The 20964-nt window shown below is 45.2% G+C and overlaps 1 protein-coding gene across 3 annotated transcripts in view; it reads left to right on the plus strand.

Annotated features, from left to right (window-relative positions):
* The window catches only part of AEBP2 (AE binding protein 2), a 95912-nt gene that overhangs the window by 32162 nt on the left and 42786 nt on the right, over window positions 1-20964 (plus strand). Inside the window, exons 4-5 of one of the 3 annotated variants that reach the window (XM_033953483.1) lie at window positions 13540-13726; window positions 14077-14127. In XM_033953483.1, coding sequence (XP_033809374.1) covers window positions 13540-13726; window positions 14077-14127 — 238 coding nt within the window. The remainder of the gene's footprint in view (window positions 1-13539; window positions 13727-14076; window positions 14128-20964) is intronic. The other 2 variants (XM_033953484.1, XM_033953485.1) reach the window with 2 other exon arrangements.

The raw sequence follows: 20964 nt of genomic DNA on the forward strand, positions 1-20964 counted from the left end.
TGCAAAAGAGAGCTTGGGACCGAGTGGGATCTTTTGGACAAAGGGACTGAGAGAAAATTCTTGGGCAAAGGGACTATGAGAGGCTTCTTGGATAAAGGGACTGAGGGGACACTTTTGGGCAAAGGGACCGAGTGGGAACTCTTGGACAAAGGGGCTGAGAGGGACTTTTTGTACAAAGGGACTGAGGAGACACTTTTGGACAAAGGGACCGAGTGGGAACTCTTGGACAAAGGGGCTGAGAGGGACTTTTTGGACAAAGGGACTGGGAGGGAACTTTTAAACAAAAGGGTTGAGTGGAAATCTTCAGAAAAAAGGCCCACAGATGCAATGCAGGGGCCCAGTGCACAAACGAGCCTAACAGGCATGGTTGAAAGAGAACAATGGGAGCAAGAGGACCATCCAAAAAAGGAGATACTGGATGGGGGCAAAACGGACACGCCACGGGAGGTGGATGACCGAGTAAAGGCAAGCCAGGTGGGAGCGCCGAGCCATGGAAAGAAAACAGCAGGGCGGACGACAAATCAGGACCTATATTGCCTCTACACAAATGCGAGGAGCCTCAGGGCCAAAATGGGAGAGCTGGAAATTATAGCCAGTCAAAAAGCCCTGGACATAATTGGAATCACAGAAACGTGGTGGGCTGATGATAATAAATGGGATGTGGTCATACCAGGGTACAAACTTTACAGGAGAGACAGGACACACAAGAAGGGTGGAGGAATAGCGCTATACATAAAAGACTCCATACCCTCAACCAAAATGGAAACAGCAGTAAGGTCGGAAGGCTTGGAATCAATATGGGTTAAGCTACCAGGAGGATCTGGAGCAGACATCAAATTGGGTCTATACTATCGTCCGCCTGGCCAATCGGAAGAAATCGACCGGGACCTGGAGACGGAACTGCGGCAGGTATGCAAGAATGGAAGTGTGGTGGTGATGGGAGACTTCAACTACCCTGGGATAGACTGGAGTATCGGGCACTCAAGTTGCGAGAGAGAGACCAAATTCCTGGAAGCCACGAGGGACTGCTTCCTGGAACAGCTGGTCATGGAACCTACACGAGGAGAAGCTACTCTTGATCTAATCTTCAGTGGACTGGAGGGACCTGCAAAGGAAGTAGCGGTATTAGACCCACTGGGAAACAGCGATCACAACATGATCCAGTGCAGACTAGAACTGGGATCATCCAGGGTGAAAAGAACCACAACAACAGCGCTCAACTTCAGAAAAGGGAATTATGATGCAATGAGGAAAATGGTGGGGAAGAAACTCAACGGCAGCACAAGGAAGGTAGAGTCCGTAGAAAGCGCCTGGACCCTGCTCAAGCGTACGGTGCACGAAGCACAGAACCTGTACGTCCCCAGGTTCAGAAAAGAGTGCAAGAAAAATCGAATAAAGAACCCAGCATGGATAACGGCAGCTGTAAAAAAGGCGATCAGTAACAAGAAAGCATCGTTCAAAAAATGGAAACAGGATCAAACGCAGGCCAACCAAAAGGAACACAAGGAAAGCCAGAAGGAGTGCCACCGAGTGGTTAGGAGAGCAAAGAGGGAATATGAAGAGAGACTAGCGGGAGAGGCAAAAAATTTCAAATCATTCTTCAGGTACGTAAAGGGGAAGCAACCAGCGAGGGAGGAAGTGGGGCCCTTGGATGATGGGGATAGAAAGGGAGTAGTGAGGGAGGAAAAAGAAATAGCTGACAAGTTAAATGACTTCTTTACGTCGGTCTTCACGAGGGAGGACACATCCAACATTCCGGAACCAGAGGAAATAGAAAATGGAGATCAAGATAACAAGCTGGTCAAATTAGAGGTGAGCCAGGAGGATGTCCTCAGGCAGATAGACAAGCTAAAGAGCGACAAGTCGCCAGGTCCGGATAGCATTCACCCAAGGGTGCTCAAGGAATTAAGGAATGAAATAGCAGAGACACTCCAGCAAATATGCAACCTATCCCTAAAAACTGGAGAGATCCCGGAGGACTGGAAAATAGCTAATGTCACGCCCATCTTCAAGAAGGGTTCGAGGGGCGACCCGGGAAACTATAGGCCGGTAAGCCTCACATCGGTCCCGGGAAAGATGATGGAGGCACTGATTAAGGACAGCATCTGTGACCATATCGAAAAAAATGGACAGCTAAGGTCGAGCCAGCATGGGTTCTGCAAGGGTAGGTCGTGCCTCACAAACCTGTTGTACTTCTTTGAGGGGGTAAACAACCAGGTGGACAAAGGAGAACCCATAGACATAATTTACCTAGACTTCCAGAAAGCCTTCGATAAGGTACCACATGAGCGGTTGCTCAGGAAGCTATGGAACCATGGGGTACACGGGGAGGTCCACCGATGGATCAAAAACTGGCTGGCAGACAGGAAGCAGAGGGTTGGTGTAAAGGGCCATTACTCGGACTGGCAAGGGGTCACGAGCGGGGTTCCTCAAGGATCGGTGCTGGGACCGCTCCTGTTTAACATATTCATTGACGACCTGGAGGCGGGAACAAAATGCGAGGTCATCAAATTTGCAGATGACACCAAACTATTCAGCAAGGTTGAAACCACGGTTGACTGCGAAAATCTCCAAAGGGATCTTACGACATTGGAAGAATGGGCGAAAAAGTGGCAAATGAGCTTCAATGTAGGGAAATGCAAGGTCATGCATATAGGGAGAAGGAACCCGATGTTCACTTACAAAATGGGGGGATCAATGCTAGGGGTCAGTAATCTGGAAAGAGACTTGGGAGTGATGGTAGACACGACATTGAAGGCGTCGGCACAATGCGCCACAGCCTCCAGGAAAGCAAACCAAATGTTAGGTATCATTAAGAAGGGTATCTCGACCAGAACGAAGGAAGTCATCCTGCCACTGTACCGGGCTATGGTGCGCCCGCATCTGGAATACTGTGTACAGTACTGGTCACCGTACCTCAAAAAGGACATGGCAATGCTTGAGGGAGTCCAGAGAAGAGCAACTAAACTGATTAAGGGTATGGAAAACCTTACATACACTGACAGACTGAAGAAGCTGGGGCTGTTCTCCCTGGAAAAGCGGAGACTCAGAGGAGATATGATAGAGACCTTCAAGATCCTGAGGGGCATCGAAAAGGTTGACAAAGACAGATTTTTCAATTTGAAAGAAACCACAAGAACAAGGGGTCACTCGATGAAATTGAAGGGGGACAGGTTTAAAACAAACGCAAGGAAGTACTTTTTCACACAGAGGGTGGTGGACACATGGAACACCCTTCCGGAGGCCGTGATAAGGAATAGCACAGTACAGGGTTTCAAGGATGACCTGGATAGGTTCCTGGAAGACAAAGGGATTGAGGGGTACAGATAAGAGCAGTGGAAGGTTTAGAGATAACTGTAGAGGTAGGCAATAAAATTAGTCAGGGACCGCTGACCAGGCAATATGCCTGATGGGCCGCCGCGTGAGCGGACCGCTGGGCTGGATGGACCTCTGGTCTGCCCCGGCGGAGGCGACTACTTATGTACTTATGTACTTATGTAGACTGATGCTGAATCAGGCACAGAATCTTTTTTTCTGAGGTGGATTGGGGGTCACCCGGCATGGTCTTCCTTTTTGCTTGGATTGCTAGGAGGTGCTAAGGGGTTTCTAGCATGGCTATTCAGCCTTTCTTTCAGGGTTCTCGGCTAGCGTGTCTTCCCCGAGGTACTTCTCCTATGTGATATGCTAGGGTGCCCTTTATTTCTATGGCTGTCTGCTCTTGGTGTGGGGACTTCCTTGCCCTCCTATGTTCTGCAGCTTCCTTCTGAGGGTGGCTAGCTTATGGCTAAGGAACATCTTCCTTAGTCTACTCCTTTCAGAGAAGTTCAGCCTGGTATGATGTCTCCTTCTGGTAGTCATTTTCAGTATGCCTACTATGGCTGGTACAGCTCCTTTTCCTCTGCTGTGTGAGCTAGTTGAACTTTTGAGTCATTTACAACCTTCTACATGGCCATTTTTGTTGGTTCTTTCTCATAGGATTCATACTTATGGTTCTCTACAATCGCATGCTTTCCTTTCCAAAAAAGCGGAGCAGAGTACACCCCTTGCTAGTTTACCCCCTTTGGCTGAAATAACTGCAGATAAAGGCCAAATGGCCCATCTGCAGTAACCATTATCTCTTTCTCTCTCAGAGATCCCATGTGCCTATTCCAGGACCTTTTGAATTTAGACACAGTCTCTGTCTCCACCACCTCTTCTGGGAGACTGTTCCATGCATCTACCACCCTTTCTGTAAAAAAGTATTTCCTTAGATTATTCCGGAACCTATCACCTCTTAACTTCATCCTATGCCATCTCATTGCAGAGTTTCCTTTCAAATACATTTACATTATGTAGGTATTTAAACTTCTCTGTCCCCTCTCCTGCCTTTCCTCCAAAGTATACAGATTGAGATCTTTAAGTCTGTCCCCATATGCCTTATGATGAAGACCACATACCATTTTAGTAGCCTTCCTCTGAACCGACACCCAAGTCCCACTCTTCTGTCATGCACATAAGTTCTTCACTCCCTAAACTGTACCGTTCCCTCGGGTTTTTGCAGCCCAAATGCATGACCTTGCATTTCTTAGCATTAAATTTTAGCTGCCAAATTTCAGATCATTTTTCAAGCTTCGCCAGGTCTTTTTTCATGTTATTCACACCATCCGGCGTGTCTGCTCTATTGCAGATTTGATCTCATCCGCAAAGAGGCAAATTTTACCCGACAGCCCTTCAATATCATTTATAAAAATGTTAAAAAGAACAGGCCCAAGAACAGAACCTTGAGGCACACTGCTGGTAACGTTCCTTTTCTCAGAGCAATCTGCATTCATCACTAGCCTCTATCACCTTCCACTCAACCAGTTCATGACCCAGCCCGTCACTTTGGGACCCATCCTGAGGACACTCAGTTTATTTATTAGACGTCTGTGTGGAACACTGTCAAAGGCTTTGCTAAAATCTAAATACACCACATCTAGCGCACATAGTAACATAGTAGATGACGGCAGATAAAGATCTGAATGGTCCATCCAGTCTGCCCAACCTGATTCAATTTAAATATTAATTTTTTCTTCTTAGCTATTTCTGGGCAAGAATCCAAAGCTTTACCCGGTACTGTGCTTGGGTTCCAACTGCCGAAATCTCTATTAAGACTTACTCCAGCCCATCTACACCCTCCCAGCCATTGAAGTCCTCCCCACCCCATCCTCCACCAAACGGCCATATACAGACACAGACCATGCAAGTCTGCCCAGTACTGGCCTTAGTTCAATATTTAATATTATTTTCTGATTCTAAATCCTCTGTGTTCATCCCACGCTTCTTTGAACTCAGTCACAGTTTTACTCTCCACTACCTCTCTCGGGAGCGCATTCCAGGCATCCACTACGCTCTCCATAAAGTAGAATTTCCTAACATTGCCCCTGAATCTACCACCCCTCAACCTCAAATTATGTCCTCTGGTTTTACTATTTTCCTTTCTGTGGAAAATATTTTGTTCTACGTTAATACCCTTCAAGTATTTGAACGTCTGAATCATATCTCCCCTGTCTCTCCTTTCCTCTAGGGTATACATATTCAGGGCTTCCAGTCTCTCCTCATACGTCTTCTAGCGCAAGCCTCCTATCATTTTCATCGCCCTCCTCTGGACCGCCTCAAGTCTTCTTACGTCCTTCGCCAGATATGGTCTCCAAAACTGAACACAATACTCCAAGTGGGGCCTTACCAATGACCTGTACAGGGGCATCAACACCTTCTTCTTTCTACTGACTACACCTCTCTTTATACAGCCCAGCATCCTTCTGGCAGCAGCCACTGCCTTGTCACACTGTTTTTTCGCCTTTAGATCTTCGGACACTATCACCCCAAGGTCCCTCTCCCCGTCCGTGCATATCAGCTTCTCTCCTCCCAGCATATACGGTTCCTTCCTATTATTAATCCCCAAATGCATTACTCTGCATTTCTTCGCATTGAATTTTAGTTGCCAGGCATTAGACCATTCCTCTAACTTTTGCAGATCCTTTTTCATATTTTCCACTCCCTCTTCAGTGTCTACTCTGTTACAAATCTTGGTATCATCTGCAAAATGGCACACTTTTACTTCTTCAGCAATGTCACTCACAAACATATTGAACAGGATTGGCCCCAGCACCGAACCCTGAGGGACTCCACTACTCACCTTTCCTTCCTTCGAGCGATTTCCATTAACCACCACCCTCTGGCGTCTGTCTGACAGCCAGTTTCTGACCCAGTTCACCACTTTGGGACCTAACTTCAGCCCTTCAAGTTTGTTCAACAGCCTCCTTTGAGGAACTGTATCAAAGGATTTGCTGAAATCCAAGTAAATTACATCTAGCATATGTCCTCAATCCAGCTCTCTGGTCACCTAATCAAAAAATTCAATCAGGTTCGTTTGGCACGATTTACTTTTTGTAAAGCCATGTTGCCTCGGATCCTGTAACCCATTAGATTCAAGGAAGTACGCTATCCTTTCTTTCAGCAACACTTCCATTATTTTTCCAACAACTGAAGTGAGGCTCACCGGCCTGTAGTTTCCTGCTTCATCCCTGTGACAACTTTTATGAATAGGAACCACATCCACTCTCCTCCAATCCCCAGGAATCACTCCCGTCTCCAGAGATTTGTTGAACAAGTCTTTAATAGGACTCGCCAGAACTTCTCTGAGCTCCCTTAGTATCCTGGGATGGATCCCGTCTGGTCCCATCGCTTTGTCCACCTTCAGTTTTTCAAGTTGCTCATAAACACCCTCCTCCTTGAACGGCGCAGAATCTACTCCATTTTCTCGTGTAACTTTGCCAGACAATCTCGGTCCTTCTCCAGGATTTTCTTCTGTGAACACAGAACAGAAGTATTTGTTTAGCACATTTGCTTTCTCCTCATCACTCTCCACATATTGATTCCCAGCATCTTTTAGCCTAGCAATTTCATTTTTCATCTTCCTCCTTTCACTAATTTATCTGAAAAAATTTTTGTCTCCCTTTTTTACATTTTTCGCCATTTGTTCTTCCGCCTGTGCTTTCGCCAGACGTATCTCTCTCTTGGCTTCTTTCAGTTTCACCCTGTAGTCCTTTTTGCTCTCCTCTTCTTGGGTTTTTTTATATTTCACGAATGCCAACTCTTTTGCCTTTATTTTCTCATCCTCTAGCTGTGGCCTGCGAGGGGTGCAAGGCTTGCCAAGATTTGATGCCTTCAACCTCCAAAGAGGGTCTTCTAGCACCTTTTGTCCCAACTCTTGCGAAAATGGCATTGGGGGCCCTTGGGGGAGTGATTGGGCAATGATACGGTGAAACGCGAGTGCATCTCAAGAGATAAATCTCGTAAATCCTCCAAACATTCCAAATCTGGTACACAGGGGTTGGCTCCAACTGCGGAGATGGCTTTTCCCTGGATTTTGTTAATATGCTGTATTGGGAATACTTGGTTAAAAAGTCTGCCCGTCTCCCTTCCACTGGCCTCCGTACTGTGGACCAGGGTCTTTTCTCTTGCCTCCCCTCGGAAGTGCCAGAAGATAAGCCAATAGTGTCCATGGTTGCACAAGATATGCTTTCCATACCTCTGCTTTCACAAGGGGGCACCACAGCGGCCGCAGATTTGACAGATCTGGCGGGTCTCCAAGATCTGGATCAATGCAGAGCTCCAGATTTGGGAGAGGATCCCATTGTGCACAGATTTTTCAAGCACTCACATCTTGTAGATTTGATCTCTGAATCTCTCCAAGAATTAAAGCTGCAGTCTGAGTAGCCTGTCGCTGCAGAATGTTAAGAACATAACATAAGAATAGCCTTCCTGTGTTAGACCAATGGTCCATCAAGCCCAGTAGCCCATTCTCACAGTGGCCAATCCAGGTCACTAGTACATGGCCAAAACCCAAATTTAGTCTTTCCTTATACGAGAGGAGTTCCATCCCCTTTACCATCTTGGTCGCTCTTCTTTGAACCTTTTCTAGTGCCACTATATCTTTCTTGAAATAAGGAGACCAGAATTGAACGCAATACTCCAAATGAGGTCGTACCATGGAGCGATACAGGGGCATTATAACATTCTTATTCTTGTTAACCATCCCTTTTTAAAATATTTCCTAGCATCCTGTTTGATTTTTTGGACGCCGCATCAAGGGCAGAAGGTTTCATTGTATTGTCTACAATGATACCCAGATCCTTTTCTTGTGTGCTAATCCCCAAGGTGGACCCTAGCATCCAGTAACTGTGATTCAGGTTGTTCTTCCCAATGTGCATCACTTTGCATTTATCCACATTAAATTTCATCTGCCATTTGGATACTCTTTAAGGAACAGCTGCTGTTTGGCCAGGGTCTGGATGACCTTATGGGTAGTGTGCAGAAGCACAAGTCAGGGGCATCCTAATTTTGGGGTTTGGGGCATCCTAATTTTCATGCCTTCAGGCGCTCTATTCCGTACTTAGGGCCCTCCTGCCAACCAACAGTCCTCTTCGCCAACAGACCTCACTTCGGCTGTTCTCAATGTCAGCCATCCACGGGGAGTGGTTCAGCAACTCCTGTACAAAAGCAATTCAGACGCCAGGCTGGTGTCTCTCCCTGCCCCCCCTCCCCGGAGCATGTGGGGGGCGGTTGTCAGCTTTTCTGGTGGAGTGGCAGGCCATTGGAGGTTTTCAACGAAAGCTACAATCCTGGAGTTTCTCTGTCCTCAGAGTATTTTCTGGATTCCCTAGCAGGCCACCCCGAGAAGGTGGTTCGGGTGCAAGCCACAGTCTGCAGATTACTCAATATTGTGGTCATAGAACCTGTTCCAGAACGATACTTGGAATTTGGGAGATACTCTATATACTTCATTATTCCAAAGAAAGGTTCCAATGATTGGAGACCGATTTTGGACCTCAAGGCAATCTGCGGCGCTGAAAGTGCCTCGTTTCTGCATGGAGACAGTGTGCTCAGTGGTAGTATTAGTAGAGCCGGGGGAGTTCTTAGCCTCACTGGATCTGACGGAGGCGTATTGCCACATCCCCATTTTTCCAGACCACCAGAATATCTGAGGTTTCACATCAAAGTAACATTTCCAGTTTGGGGCGATAAGGCACCCAGGACCTTCACCATGGTAGTGGTGATGGCGGCCCATCTTCGCACCCTCGGTGTCCTGGTTCTCCCATATCTGGTTGACTGGTTAGAGCTTCAGAAGGGTGTCGGGCTGTGCAGCAGGTAGTACAGCTGTTGTAGCGTCTGGGCTGGTCAGTCAATTTCAGGAAGAGTCGCCTCAAGCTGACGCAGGATTTGGAATACCTAGGAGTTTTCACACAGGACAGCACAAATGTCCCGTCAGGAGAAGTTCCGTCAGGTTATCAGGGACCTGGCCTCTGTGGTCCCAACAGCATGGCAGTACCTACAGGTTCTGGGGACCATGGTGGCAACGATCGATGTGATTCCTTAGGCAAGAGCCCGACTGCACTCGCTACAGGATGCTCTGCTTTCGCGCTGGAATCCCGTGTTGCATGTATCCCTGCCCTGGATGACTGGGGCACGGAATAATCTTGCCTGGTGGTTGAGATCCCTCTCGTTATCCAGGGGCCTTCCCTTCCAGATCTTGGATTGGGTAATTCTGTCTACAGATCTGAGTCTCAAAGGCTGGGGAGCAGTGTGCATGACCGTCCCTGTTCAGGGCCATTGGGCTCCCTAAGAGCGCAAGTGGTCAATCAATCATCTGGAGCTTCGGGCAATTTGGCTAGCTCTCCTCCACTTGGAGGGTAATCTCCGTCATCAAGCAGTCCACGTATTCTCTGACAATGCCACAGCTTATGTCAATCGGCAGGGAGGGTGCATGGAGGCTCAACTTCTCTTCTGGTAGACGGAGCGACACCTAGTGGCGCTGTCAGCGATGCACCTGGCTGGAGTGTACAACATTCAAGCGGATTCTCAGTCGTCATACTCTGCACCTTGGAGAGTGGGCTCTGCTTCAATGAGCGTTCAGTTGCATAGTAGCTCAGTGGAGGCATCCCACGTTCAATCTCGTGGTGACTGTGGCCAACAAGAAAGCAGATTGGTTCTTCAGTCACCATCAAAAGGCTGGTAGCGAGGACCTGGATGCTCTGGTTCAGCCCTGGCCACGAGAAGGTCTCTTACATGTCTTTCCCTCTATGGCCCATGATAGGGCATCTGTTGATAGCGACCCACTAATAATAATAATAACAACAGTTTATATACCGCAGGACCGTAAAGTTCTATGCGGTTTACAATAGTTAAAAATGCTACAAATTAAGTAAAACTTACAAAGATTAAGAACTAGTAACTGAAAGCCCTAAAGATCAATTATTGTGTAATAAGATTAAACAAATCAGCTACCTAAGTACATCAGGTCCAGTAATCCTGGTCACACCTGATTGGCCGAGGCGACCATGATATGCTGACTTGGTTCAGCTCCAGCAGGATCAGGGGCTCCAGCTACCTTATCATTCTCGCTTTGGTCTTATGGCATAGCCCTTGAGTGCGTGGCCTTGACTAGCTGGGGCAAAAGGAAATCCACAGTGGTGGCCTATGCAAAGACTTGGAGATGTTATCAGGTCTGGTGTGTCCTGAGACAGGTGGGACCCGTCTGTTCAGTCGATTCCTCATGTCCTGGAGTTTCTGCAGGATGGCCTGAAGAAGGCCTTGCGGTAGCTTCTCTCCAGGTACAGATTGCCAGTCTTTCATGTATCTGAGGGGCTCTTTGGCAGCTCATCTGAATGTGGCCCATATTCTATTGGGCACTCTGTGACATAGGCCTCCATTGCGCCTTCCCTGTCCAACTTGGAATCTTAACCTGGCTTTCCGTTCTCTGGCTCATCCACCATGTGAGCCTCTGGAGCAGGCATTCCTTATGGATTTCACAATCAAGACGGTCTTCCTGAGGCTATTACCTCAGCCTGTAGGGTTTCAGGGTTTCGGAGCTTAGGCTTTCTCCTGCTGGGATTCTTTTCTGCGTGTTACAGATTCTGGTGTGATGTTGCGCGCTGTTCCTTCTTTTCTTCTGAAAGTGGTTTCCACTTTCCATGTGAATCAGGGACTCATCTAGACGTACTTCGCACTCCCCGGGACCATCACCATCATATCGATCTACTGGAACTCAGAGCGATTTTCAATGCTCTCAAGACTTTTCAGCATTTAGTCTCAGGTCATGTTCTAATCCGCACGGTCAATCAAGTGGCCATGTATTATCTAAACAAACAAGGAGGAGCAGGTTCTCTCCTTTGTCAGGAGGCCCAGAAGATCTGGCAATGGGCGATTGCTCCCAACATCATCTTCAAAGCAATCTATATTCAAGGGAAACAGAATTCATTGGCAGACAAACTGAGCAGAATTCTTCAACTTCACGAATAGATGATCAACTCTCCAGTTCTTCATCAGATTTTTTCTCAATGGGAAATTCCTCACATCAACCTGTTTATGTCCCCCTCTAAACCACAAGTTACCTCAGTTCTGCTCCAGGCAGTACTCGCCTCATTGCTTGGACACGGATGCTTTTCTGGATTGGATGCACAAGTTTCTCTGTGTTTCCTCTCATCCTCAAGATACTTCTCAAACTCAAACAGGAATCGGCCTATAGTTCATCGATGGCCCAGACAGCCCTGGTTCTCCCTTCTACTTCAACTCAGTACCAAGGAGCCAATAACTCTTCCAATTTTCCCCTCCAGTGGAGTGCCGCAGGGTTCAGTGCTTAGGCCCGTGCTCTTCAACATATTTATAAACGGTCTGGAAATTGGCACGACGAGTGAGGTGATTAAATTTGCAGACGATATTAAGCCTGACAGAGACATCCTGCAAGAGTTGATGAGCCTGAGGGAAGAGGTGAAGCGTCTAAGAAGCATCAGGGAAGATGAGGCGTTCATTGATGGTGTTCTCCAGGAGCTGTCCCAAGTCTCTGAGCAGGCACAAGGAGACAAGACCATCTTCGAGGCACCCAGACCGACCAGACCTGCAGCCTTGGAAGTAATGGTTGGGGTGCAAGAAGAGGCTAGAGATGTCGACTCCTGACAGCTGGTTACCTCTACAAGCAAATACAGAAGACCTTCCTCTTCTTCAAGCAAACAGAGCTGCTTCACATCAACATCAACCCCACAGATCACCTTGAAGAACAGGTTCCAGCTTCTACAGGAAGGACCAGCCAGGTCCAGCTTCTACAGGAAGGACGACTTTCAGGAGGATTTCCAGTGGATGGGCTCCGGGGGCAACGGATCAGCTCCCCCGAAGAAGCACAGAGTGGTAGTCATTGGGGACTCCCTGCTACGGGGCACCGAGGGGCCAATATGTAGACTGGATCCACACTCAAGAGAGGTTTGTTGTCTGCCAGGATCCAGGATGTGACCACCAGTTTATGAAGACTGATAAAGCCCCAAGACCACTATCCAATGCTTCTCATCCACGTTGGGACAAATGACACCACCAGGAACACCCCAGAGAAGACACCCGAAGACTTTGGAGCCTTGGGTGAGAAGCTGAAGCGGATGGGAGTGCAGGTGGTCTTCTCGTCCATCTTTCCAGTGAGAGGCAAGGGTAGAGCCAGGGAAGATCGTATCCAGAAGATAAACGAGTGGCTACACGGATGGTGCATAGAGATGAACTTCGGTTTCCTGGACCATGGAGAAGCACTTTAAGGACTACAGGGATCGGACGGGCTTCACCTGACCAGAAGAGGGAAGAATGTCTTCGGTAGACGACTAGCTTGCCTGCTCCAAAGGGCTTTAAACTAGGTGTGTTGGGGGAGGGCACCCACTCTCATCCTGGTGTGGTAAGTAACCATCCCGGTATGGTAAGTAACCACTCTATTACTGAGTCTGAGGTAAGTACTTACGTTGCAAACAGTACTGCAGGGGGCAAACTAACTCAAAAGGGACAAACTAACTCAAACGGGGAAATAAGGGAAAAACTAAGTCAAACGGGAAAATCTCCACACAGACCGGGCAAACACGAAGTATGGAAGGCTATGTACATTAATGCCCGCAGTTTAGGCAATAAAATTTTGGAATTAGCCTAGTGTCATGATATAGTCTCTATTCAGTTAATGAGCGACTTTGGGATGAATTTTGCCCTTGCTATAATTTTTCACTTGCTTATATTGTATTTCTCACTCCCCTTTCCCATTGGCACAATTAGTCCTGTACATCAAGTCTATGTTTTACATATTGTACTCCCTGAACGTAAAACTTTTTAGTTATGTTCAACGCTTAGAAGTATGATTAAGCGATTAATCAAATTTTAAATAAAACTTGAACTGGGCTATCAGTAGGGCTTGCATTAGTGTGGCAAGATCCAGTAGATTAAAGGAAATGATTTTTAAATGTAAAAGCAATATACTAAAACAATGTATAATTCTGGAAAGACAGTATTATTAATTTATTTGTTTGGATTTATTAGCCACTTTTTCACAAAGAGATTCACCCAAAGCGATTTACAATACAGTAAATAGTAATCAGATACTCTTAAGTATTTTCCCTTTCTGTCTTAGCTGGCTCACAGTAACTGTGGTACCTGTTGTCTGTTAAGAATTTCTAAATAGATGGTCCAAGATATACATTTTCATGTCTCATTTACCTCTAGTGTGTCGTCGGTGGCTGCAATGCTAGTTTTGCTTCTCAGGGAGGACTGGCTCGTCATGTACCCACACACTTCAGCCAGCAAAATTCTTCAAAAGTTTCTAGCCAACCAAAGGCAAAAGAAGAATCCCCTTCTAAAGCTGGACTGAATAAAAGACGGAAGTTAAAGAATAAAAGAAAACGTTCTTTGCGTAAGTACTGTCATTAACATACTAACTATCCTGTTATTTTTAGAGACCAAAATTTGTCATATTGTAGAGAGTTGCTCCATTTTCTTGTGCTCTACTTATTCATGAAATTAATCTGGGAACCTGTTAAATATGATAGAGTGCTTTAGACAACAGGATAGTGAAAAGGTTTTGTTGAGTCTAAATGAAAGCTCACAATGTTTTCATGTCCTTAAGCACAACTCACATGTTCTTAAATGTCATGATTTTTGTGGTTAAACACAATATATGCCAAGAGAGGTTTAAATATTTAAACTGGTTCCAACAAAATCATAATTACAAGTTCACTCTTCTCTATCTCTTTCTGGTATCAGCAGCAGCACTAGGAACAGCTCCTTATTCTTCTGCTCCAGTGCAACTGAAAGGTAGATAACATTTCTGTCTTAATGCCTACAAGACAAGTTTGAATTAAATTGACTCTAGATCACTTTGTATAAAAAATATAGCAAGGTCCTTATTAAGAAACAGACATAGTACTTTAAAGCATTATAACATAATCCCTCCATAACCTGTGCTTCTTTGTATATAAGTAGTAACATACTGTATGATTAGGAATAAAAATATATATTTCCAGTAGATAGGTGAGACATTTTGACAATAGGGTTATTTCCCGATACTTGCATGCTCTGCAGAAGGAATCCACTCTGTATTTTTCACTCTGCCTCTGTAGTACTTCACTGATCTGCAGCTGTGTGTGTTCTGCTCTCCCCATTTTATTGTTTTAAATTTGTCGGTATTTTTGCATTTGAAGCAAATTTGAAGCTTTGCCTGCTTGAGAATTCACAGACTTCAATCTATAGCTGACAGGCTGATCCCTTTTGGGTACCTGTTATCCAGTCTGCATAGTTTTCCTTGGAACTCGGGGCCATCCCTGAAGTAGTCTCACCTTCTATTAAGCAGGGGTAGAGCACAGATTGTTAGGCACGCTTAGGGGGCTCAGCGGTGTTCCGCAGCATGCCGGCTGCATTTTTGTGCATCCGGTGGTCCGCTAGGGTGGAGACATAGTCAGACAGTGGAGTTTGATCGGCAGCCCGAAGATCAGCTTTATGAGAATGGTCAAGTTTCTGGAATCCTATGGATTACAGGACTAGAGGCAACATGGATTCACTAGAGGTAGATCTTGTCAGACAAATCTGATCAATTTCTTTGACTGGGTAACCAGACAATTGGATAGAGGATGTGCACTAGATGTGGTGTATTTAGATTTTAGCAAAGCCTTTGACAGTGTTCCACACAGACGTCTAATAAATAAACTGAGTGTCCTCAGGATGGGTCCCAAAGTGACGGGCTGGGTCAAGAACTGGTTGAGTGGAAGGTGACAGAGGCTAGTGATGAATGCAGATTGCTCTGAGAAAAGGAACGTTACCAGCAGTGTGCCTCAAGGTTCTGTTCTTGGGCCTGTTCTTTTTAACATTTTTATAAATGATATTGCTGAAGGGCTGTCAGGTAAATTTGCCTCTTTGCGGATGAGATCAAAATCTGCAATAGAGCAGACATGCCGGATGGTGTGAATAACATGAAAAAAGACCTGGCGAAGCTTGAAGAATGATCTGAAATTTGGCAGCTAAAACTTAATGCTAAGAAATGCAAGGTCATGCATTTGGGCTGCAAAAACCCGAGGGAACGGTACAGTTTAGGGAGTGAAAAACTTATGTGCACGACAGAAGGACTTGGGTGTGATTGTTTGTGATGATCTTAAGGTGGCCAAACAGGTTGAAAAGGTGACGGCGAAAGCTAGAAGGATGCTAGGTTGCATAGGGAGAGTATATAGTGTTCTCCCCAGAAATTTTTTCCATCCGGGTGGCATGAAAAAGTAGCCGGGTGGGGCGGGATGGGGAAATTTGGTGGTGGGGAAAATTAACCCCCTCTTTTACTAAGGTGCGCTAGCATTTTTAGCACGCGCAAACCCCTGTGCTATATGGGAAAACTAACGCCAGCGCACGCTAAAACCACTATTGTAACTTAGTAAAAGGAGCCCTAAATGTGTCTAGAAAATTGTCTAGAAAAATCCGATAAGCATTTGCAAGTTTGACCAACTACAATCTCACAACAAAATGGCCTCGGTATACAATCATTTACTACTATTTCTCATATTTTACTGGTACTGCTACAAAAGCAGATCAACCGATGCCCTATACTTCACTCCTATCCCAATCCTCACAAGAACCCTTCACGCCAACTTAGAAACCTAGAGACCTGCCCATCGCTTCCTACATGACTGTTCTGAAACGGGCCCTTTCCAAATACCAATCGTTCCCCCCTCTCGTAGATCTAACAGACCCCTCTGCAAAAACCCGCGGAGACTGAGGAAAATCCCCTACACAGTAACTACTGACTCCCCACTTTTTCAAACGATCCAAGGTTTCTACCTAAATATTAGATCTTTAAGGAACAAGGCACAGTTGGAGAAAGATTGGCTCGAAGAGGCCAATCCTGACTTTGTCCTGCTGACTGAGACATGGCTGGTCTCCGATAGCGACATCTTCATACGAGAGTGCCTCCCAACTGGGTTCACCATCATTTCCCAGCACAGAAACAAGGGAAGAGGGGGTGGCTTAGCCATCATTATAAAAGACTCATTTGAATCCTCCGTCTTATCTTCAAAGTCCTCAGTAGATCTCGAAATCATCTCTTGTAAGCTCAGGTCAGACCAATTAGAAGAAGGCTTAATCATCACACTATTTTACATCCCTCCCAAGAAATGGCCCTCAGCTAAGGATACATTCTTCGAATACCTCCTCACGAACTCTACAGCTGGCCCCTACAACCTACTGACTGGTGATCTGAACATCCACCTAGAGCAGGGTGAACAGGGTGACACTAAAGAATTGCTATCTTTTATCGCTTCCCTAGACTTCTTTGTACCACCCCCAGAAAGAACCCACCAAAAAGGACATCAACTAGACCTAGTTACCTTTTCCTCCAAAGACCTAGCCTACCCTAAAATGCTCTGGCACCAAACCACCTGGACCGAATCCCTATGGTCTGACCACCACCTATGTAATTTCCAACTCAACTGGCAAGCCAAACGTACCCCTACCAAGCCCAAAGGGACAAAAAGAACCAGGAAAATGACAACTTCCAGAGGCCTGGTTAACCCAACTGAATTCTGGTCACACTACGAGATCTCGACAGACTCAGACGCTCTCTCTGTATAGACTCCTGGACCAACACAAGCACACAAATTCTAGACAAAATGGCTCCCATCAAATTAAGAAAAATGAGAAATAAAAACCTAGATGGCTGGTTTGACGCTGAACTAGGAACTGTGAAACGAGAACTACGAAAACTGGAAAGACAATGGCTAAAATCAGGAGACAACAAAAGAAGAACAATTTGGAGACTAAAATTAAAAGAATACAAAAAACTTATAACTACTAAACGCACAAATTTTTACGCACAAAAAATAAACTTTCCCAACACCAAGTCTCTATTTAATCTAGTTAACAACCTTTATGATATTCAGGCCTTTTCCTGTATCATGACAGACTCCCCGCCATCAGCCAATGCTTTGGCTGAATTCTTCAACTACAAAATCAACAACCTAAGATCCAACCTACCGACCTCCTCAACCAACCACTTGAACTACCCTGTCGCCCAACACACCGACGAACCCAAGGTAGACATGCTCTGGAGCGACTTCTCTATCCCCACCTGGAACCAATTCTGCAAACTCTACTCGAAATATGCCGATTCATACTGCAGATTAGACAACTGCCCACCTAACGTCATGAAAGCCGCTCCAGTCGCCTTCAAAGCCAAGCTACACAATTGGCTCTCCTCCCTTTTGCTGTCTGGCACATTCCCCAAGGAGTTAGGTAAGATACTAATCACACCGATTATAAAAAATCCCAAGGAACCCATTAAGTTGACCTCTAACTACAGGCCCATTGCTAACATCCCCCTTTTTGTAAAGCTGATGGAAGTCCTGTTAAACCAGGATTTAGTATCTTACCTCAACAAATTCAGCATACTTCATGACAACCAATCTGGTTTTCGTTCCGGGTTCAGCACGGAAACAGTTATTGCTTCACTGCTGGATTACCTCCTGAACCTATTCAGCCAAGGCTCCAGTGCACTGATCCTTCAGCTAGACTTGAGTAGTGCCTTTGACTTAGTCGATCATGCCATCCTAACTGACTGCTTAGAATCAATTGGACTCTCCGGCAATGTACTGAAATGGTTCCAAGGTTTCCTGACTAAACGGTCCTACCAAGTCCATATCGATAACAATCTATCCCCCTACTGGGCAAACCCATGCGGAGTCCCTCAGGGCTCCCTCATATCCCCCACCCTTTTCAACATTTACCTTGCCTCATTGGCGGCCCTACTACAAAAACTAAAAATCAAATTTTATATCTATGCTGATGACATCACCATAATCCATCCTCTAACAAACCTGACTCCAGAATTGAAGAACCAACTATCATCAACATTGAATCATATTGAGTCATGGATGACTGAGTTCAGACTGAAACTCAACTCTGAAAAAACCAAATTCTTCCTGGCGAGCCCAAATGACAAAATCAAAGACTCTTCAATTTCCCTGAACGGACAAACCTTCCCCATTGTCGATTCCATAAAAATCCTGGGTGTGACGCTAGACCGCTACCTCACTCTAGATATTCACACAGAGTCACTGATCAAAAAAGGCTTCTCGACACTATGGAAACTCAGAACCATCAGAAAGTATTTTGATGCAGCATCCTTTCGCCTGCTGGTACAATCCTCCATCTTGAGCCTACTAGACTACTGTAATATCATCTATCTGGGGGTCCTTCAAGAAAACCTTACATAGACTCCGAATCATACAAAATTCTGCAGTGCGGCTGATCTTCGGCATTAAAAAATGGGACCACATAACCCCCTACTACCAAAAACTCCACTGGCTACCACTAGAAGCAAGAGTGCTATTCAAATTTGCCTGCCTTTGTTTCAAATCTGTCCTTGGCATGGCCCCGCTATACCTGGTCTCCCACTTTAAATTCGATTGTTCCACCAGACCCACACGTAGAATACGTTTGTTCAGCCACCCTTCAATAAAAACCTGCCAATACAAAAGATTCCTAAACAGAACGCTAGCCTTCCAAGCAAGTCAACAAAACAACTGGCTAGGCAACTTCATCAAACTCTCCTCATCCTACCTTAACTTCAGAAAACTAATTAAAACAAACCTGTTCAACTGATTTGTAACCAAGAACCCTTAAACCCTCTACTGCACTCCTTTTCACATCTTCTTGTTTCCCCACATTGTGACTTTATGTAACCAAAATCCTCATTGTTATTTTTTTCTTCTTCACTGTATCCAAAATCCCCATTGTTATTTTCCTTCGCTGACTGTCCAGCTCTTCTTGTTGTAAACCGCCTCGAACTACTATGGCTTTGGCGGTATATAAAAATAAAATTATTATTATTACTATTTTTATTAGTTAATTATTATTATTATTTTCCAATGCTCAATATGACTTCCTTTTTTAAGGTTTGACACTTGTGCCAGAATATTTTTACTAAATTTAAGAAGTATTTGCCCTCTTTCAAATGGTATAGAGGTTAAAAAAAGGGAAAGGCGTTAATGAAGTCATTAGGTTCAATCTAGCCATTTATTTCTGCATGAATTTAAACAACTAAAAAAAAAAAAAGATAAATATAGCTGATCCAGTCATACAAGAAATGGCTCTACAGCAAGGGTGCCCACACTTTTTGGGCTTGCGAACTACTTTTAAAATGACCAAGTCAAAATAATCTACCAACAACAAAATTTTAAAAAAACAAAACCCACAAAGCACACTGTACGCAGAGAAAATGTTAATTATCATTTATATTCTGCAGGTTTTCAAAGAGGTCAAGGCAGATGATTCTATGCAGTGTCACCTCAGGAACAACTATACAAAAATAGACAAATATAACCCCTCCCTTTTTACTAAATCGCAATAGCGGTTTTTAGCGCAGGGAGATGCGCTGAATGCCCTGTGCTGCTCTCGATGCTCATAGGCTTCCTGTGCTAAAAACCGCTATTGCGATTTAGTAAAATGGGGCCGTAGTGCAAAATATAGACAGCAGATATAAATTCTCAAAACAAACATATTTTGATCACTAAACTGAAAATAAAATCATTTCTCCCACAATTGGACATGCTTAGTTATGTCAGCTCTATGGCTGCTTTAACTGTAAGGCGCCTGAATCTAAGGCTATATGCTACCATTCTGTAATGGAACCTGGGAGCCCATTCACTGCTATAGAATAGGCGTTCCCTATACAGTCTCAGGGTGCCTACGAGGAAGAACCCACTTGGAGAATTGCCCCTTATTTTTTAAGGATTATAAAAATAGAAGCAATAATGTGAAAAACAAAACCCAGCCTTAAAACAGGCTGAATTAATTTGTGAACCATTATTTATGTTCAAATCTATTTTATTAAGCAAGTACAACAGCAATAGAAAACAGTGTATACAATTTCACCCAACAACCGCAGAGGACTGGACTCTGATGTCCTCCACGATCAAAGCAACACCCCCACCTCACAGAAAGAGACCCCCCCTCCCCACCCACCCAGAGAAACATACAACTCACAAGCAGGGAACAACAATGACAAATAGATGCACTGAATCAAAGGCGGAGTCTGTTCAGGATACGGCTACGACTCTCAGGGGACAAAATGTTCAAATATGGAGTCCAAGTGTTAACAAAGTCTCTGCTCCGGCGACGAGAAGAACAGGCCAAACGGGCCTCCCAGCCCATAAGTTCGTGAAGTCGATTCCTCCAATGCCAAAAGGAAGGGGGTTCAGGAGAAATCCAGCAACATAAAATACATTTATTCCCTAAAATAAAACATTTACTAAGAAATAATTTTTCAGAAGAAGTGTACATGGACAGGAAGGAAAACTGGGCAAACAACATAGAAAGCACTGAGACCTGTACAGGTGTCCGCACCAGGCCCTGTAAAAAGGAGGCCAGCGCCTTCCAAAAGGCCTGAATCCCCTCACAACTCCAGATACCATGAAAATAAGAATTAACCTCTGCTGAACAGCGAACGCATAACTGAGTGCCAATACAACCCATATAGTAAGCCTGGCTTTGGGAAGCATAGGCCCGCAGGACAGTGCGATAGTGACATTCACGTAATTCAGCACTATATACCAAGCCCGCAGTACGTTTCAGGATCTTCAACAAAAAATTGTCCCTGCCCAAGTCACGCTGCCAAGC

Source organism: Geotrypetes seraphini, chromosome 7, assembly GCF_902459505.1.
Source record: "Geotrypetes seraphini chromosome 7, aGeoSer1.1, whole genome shotgun sequence".
Classification (NCBI taxonomy): domain Eukaryota; kingdom Metazoa; phylum Chordata; class Amphibia; order Gymnophiona; family Dermophiidae; genus Geotrypetes; species Geotrypetes seraphini.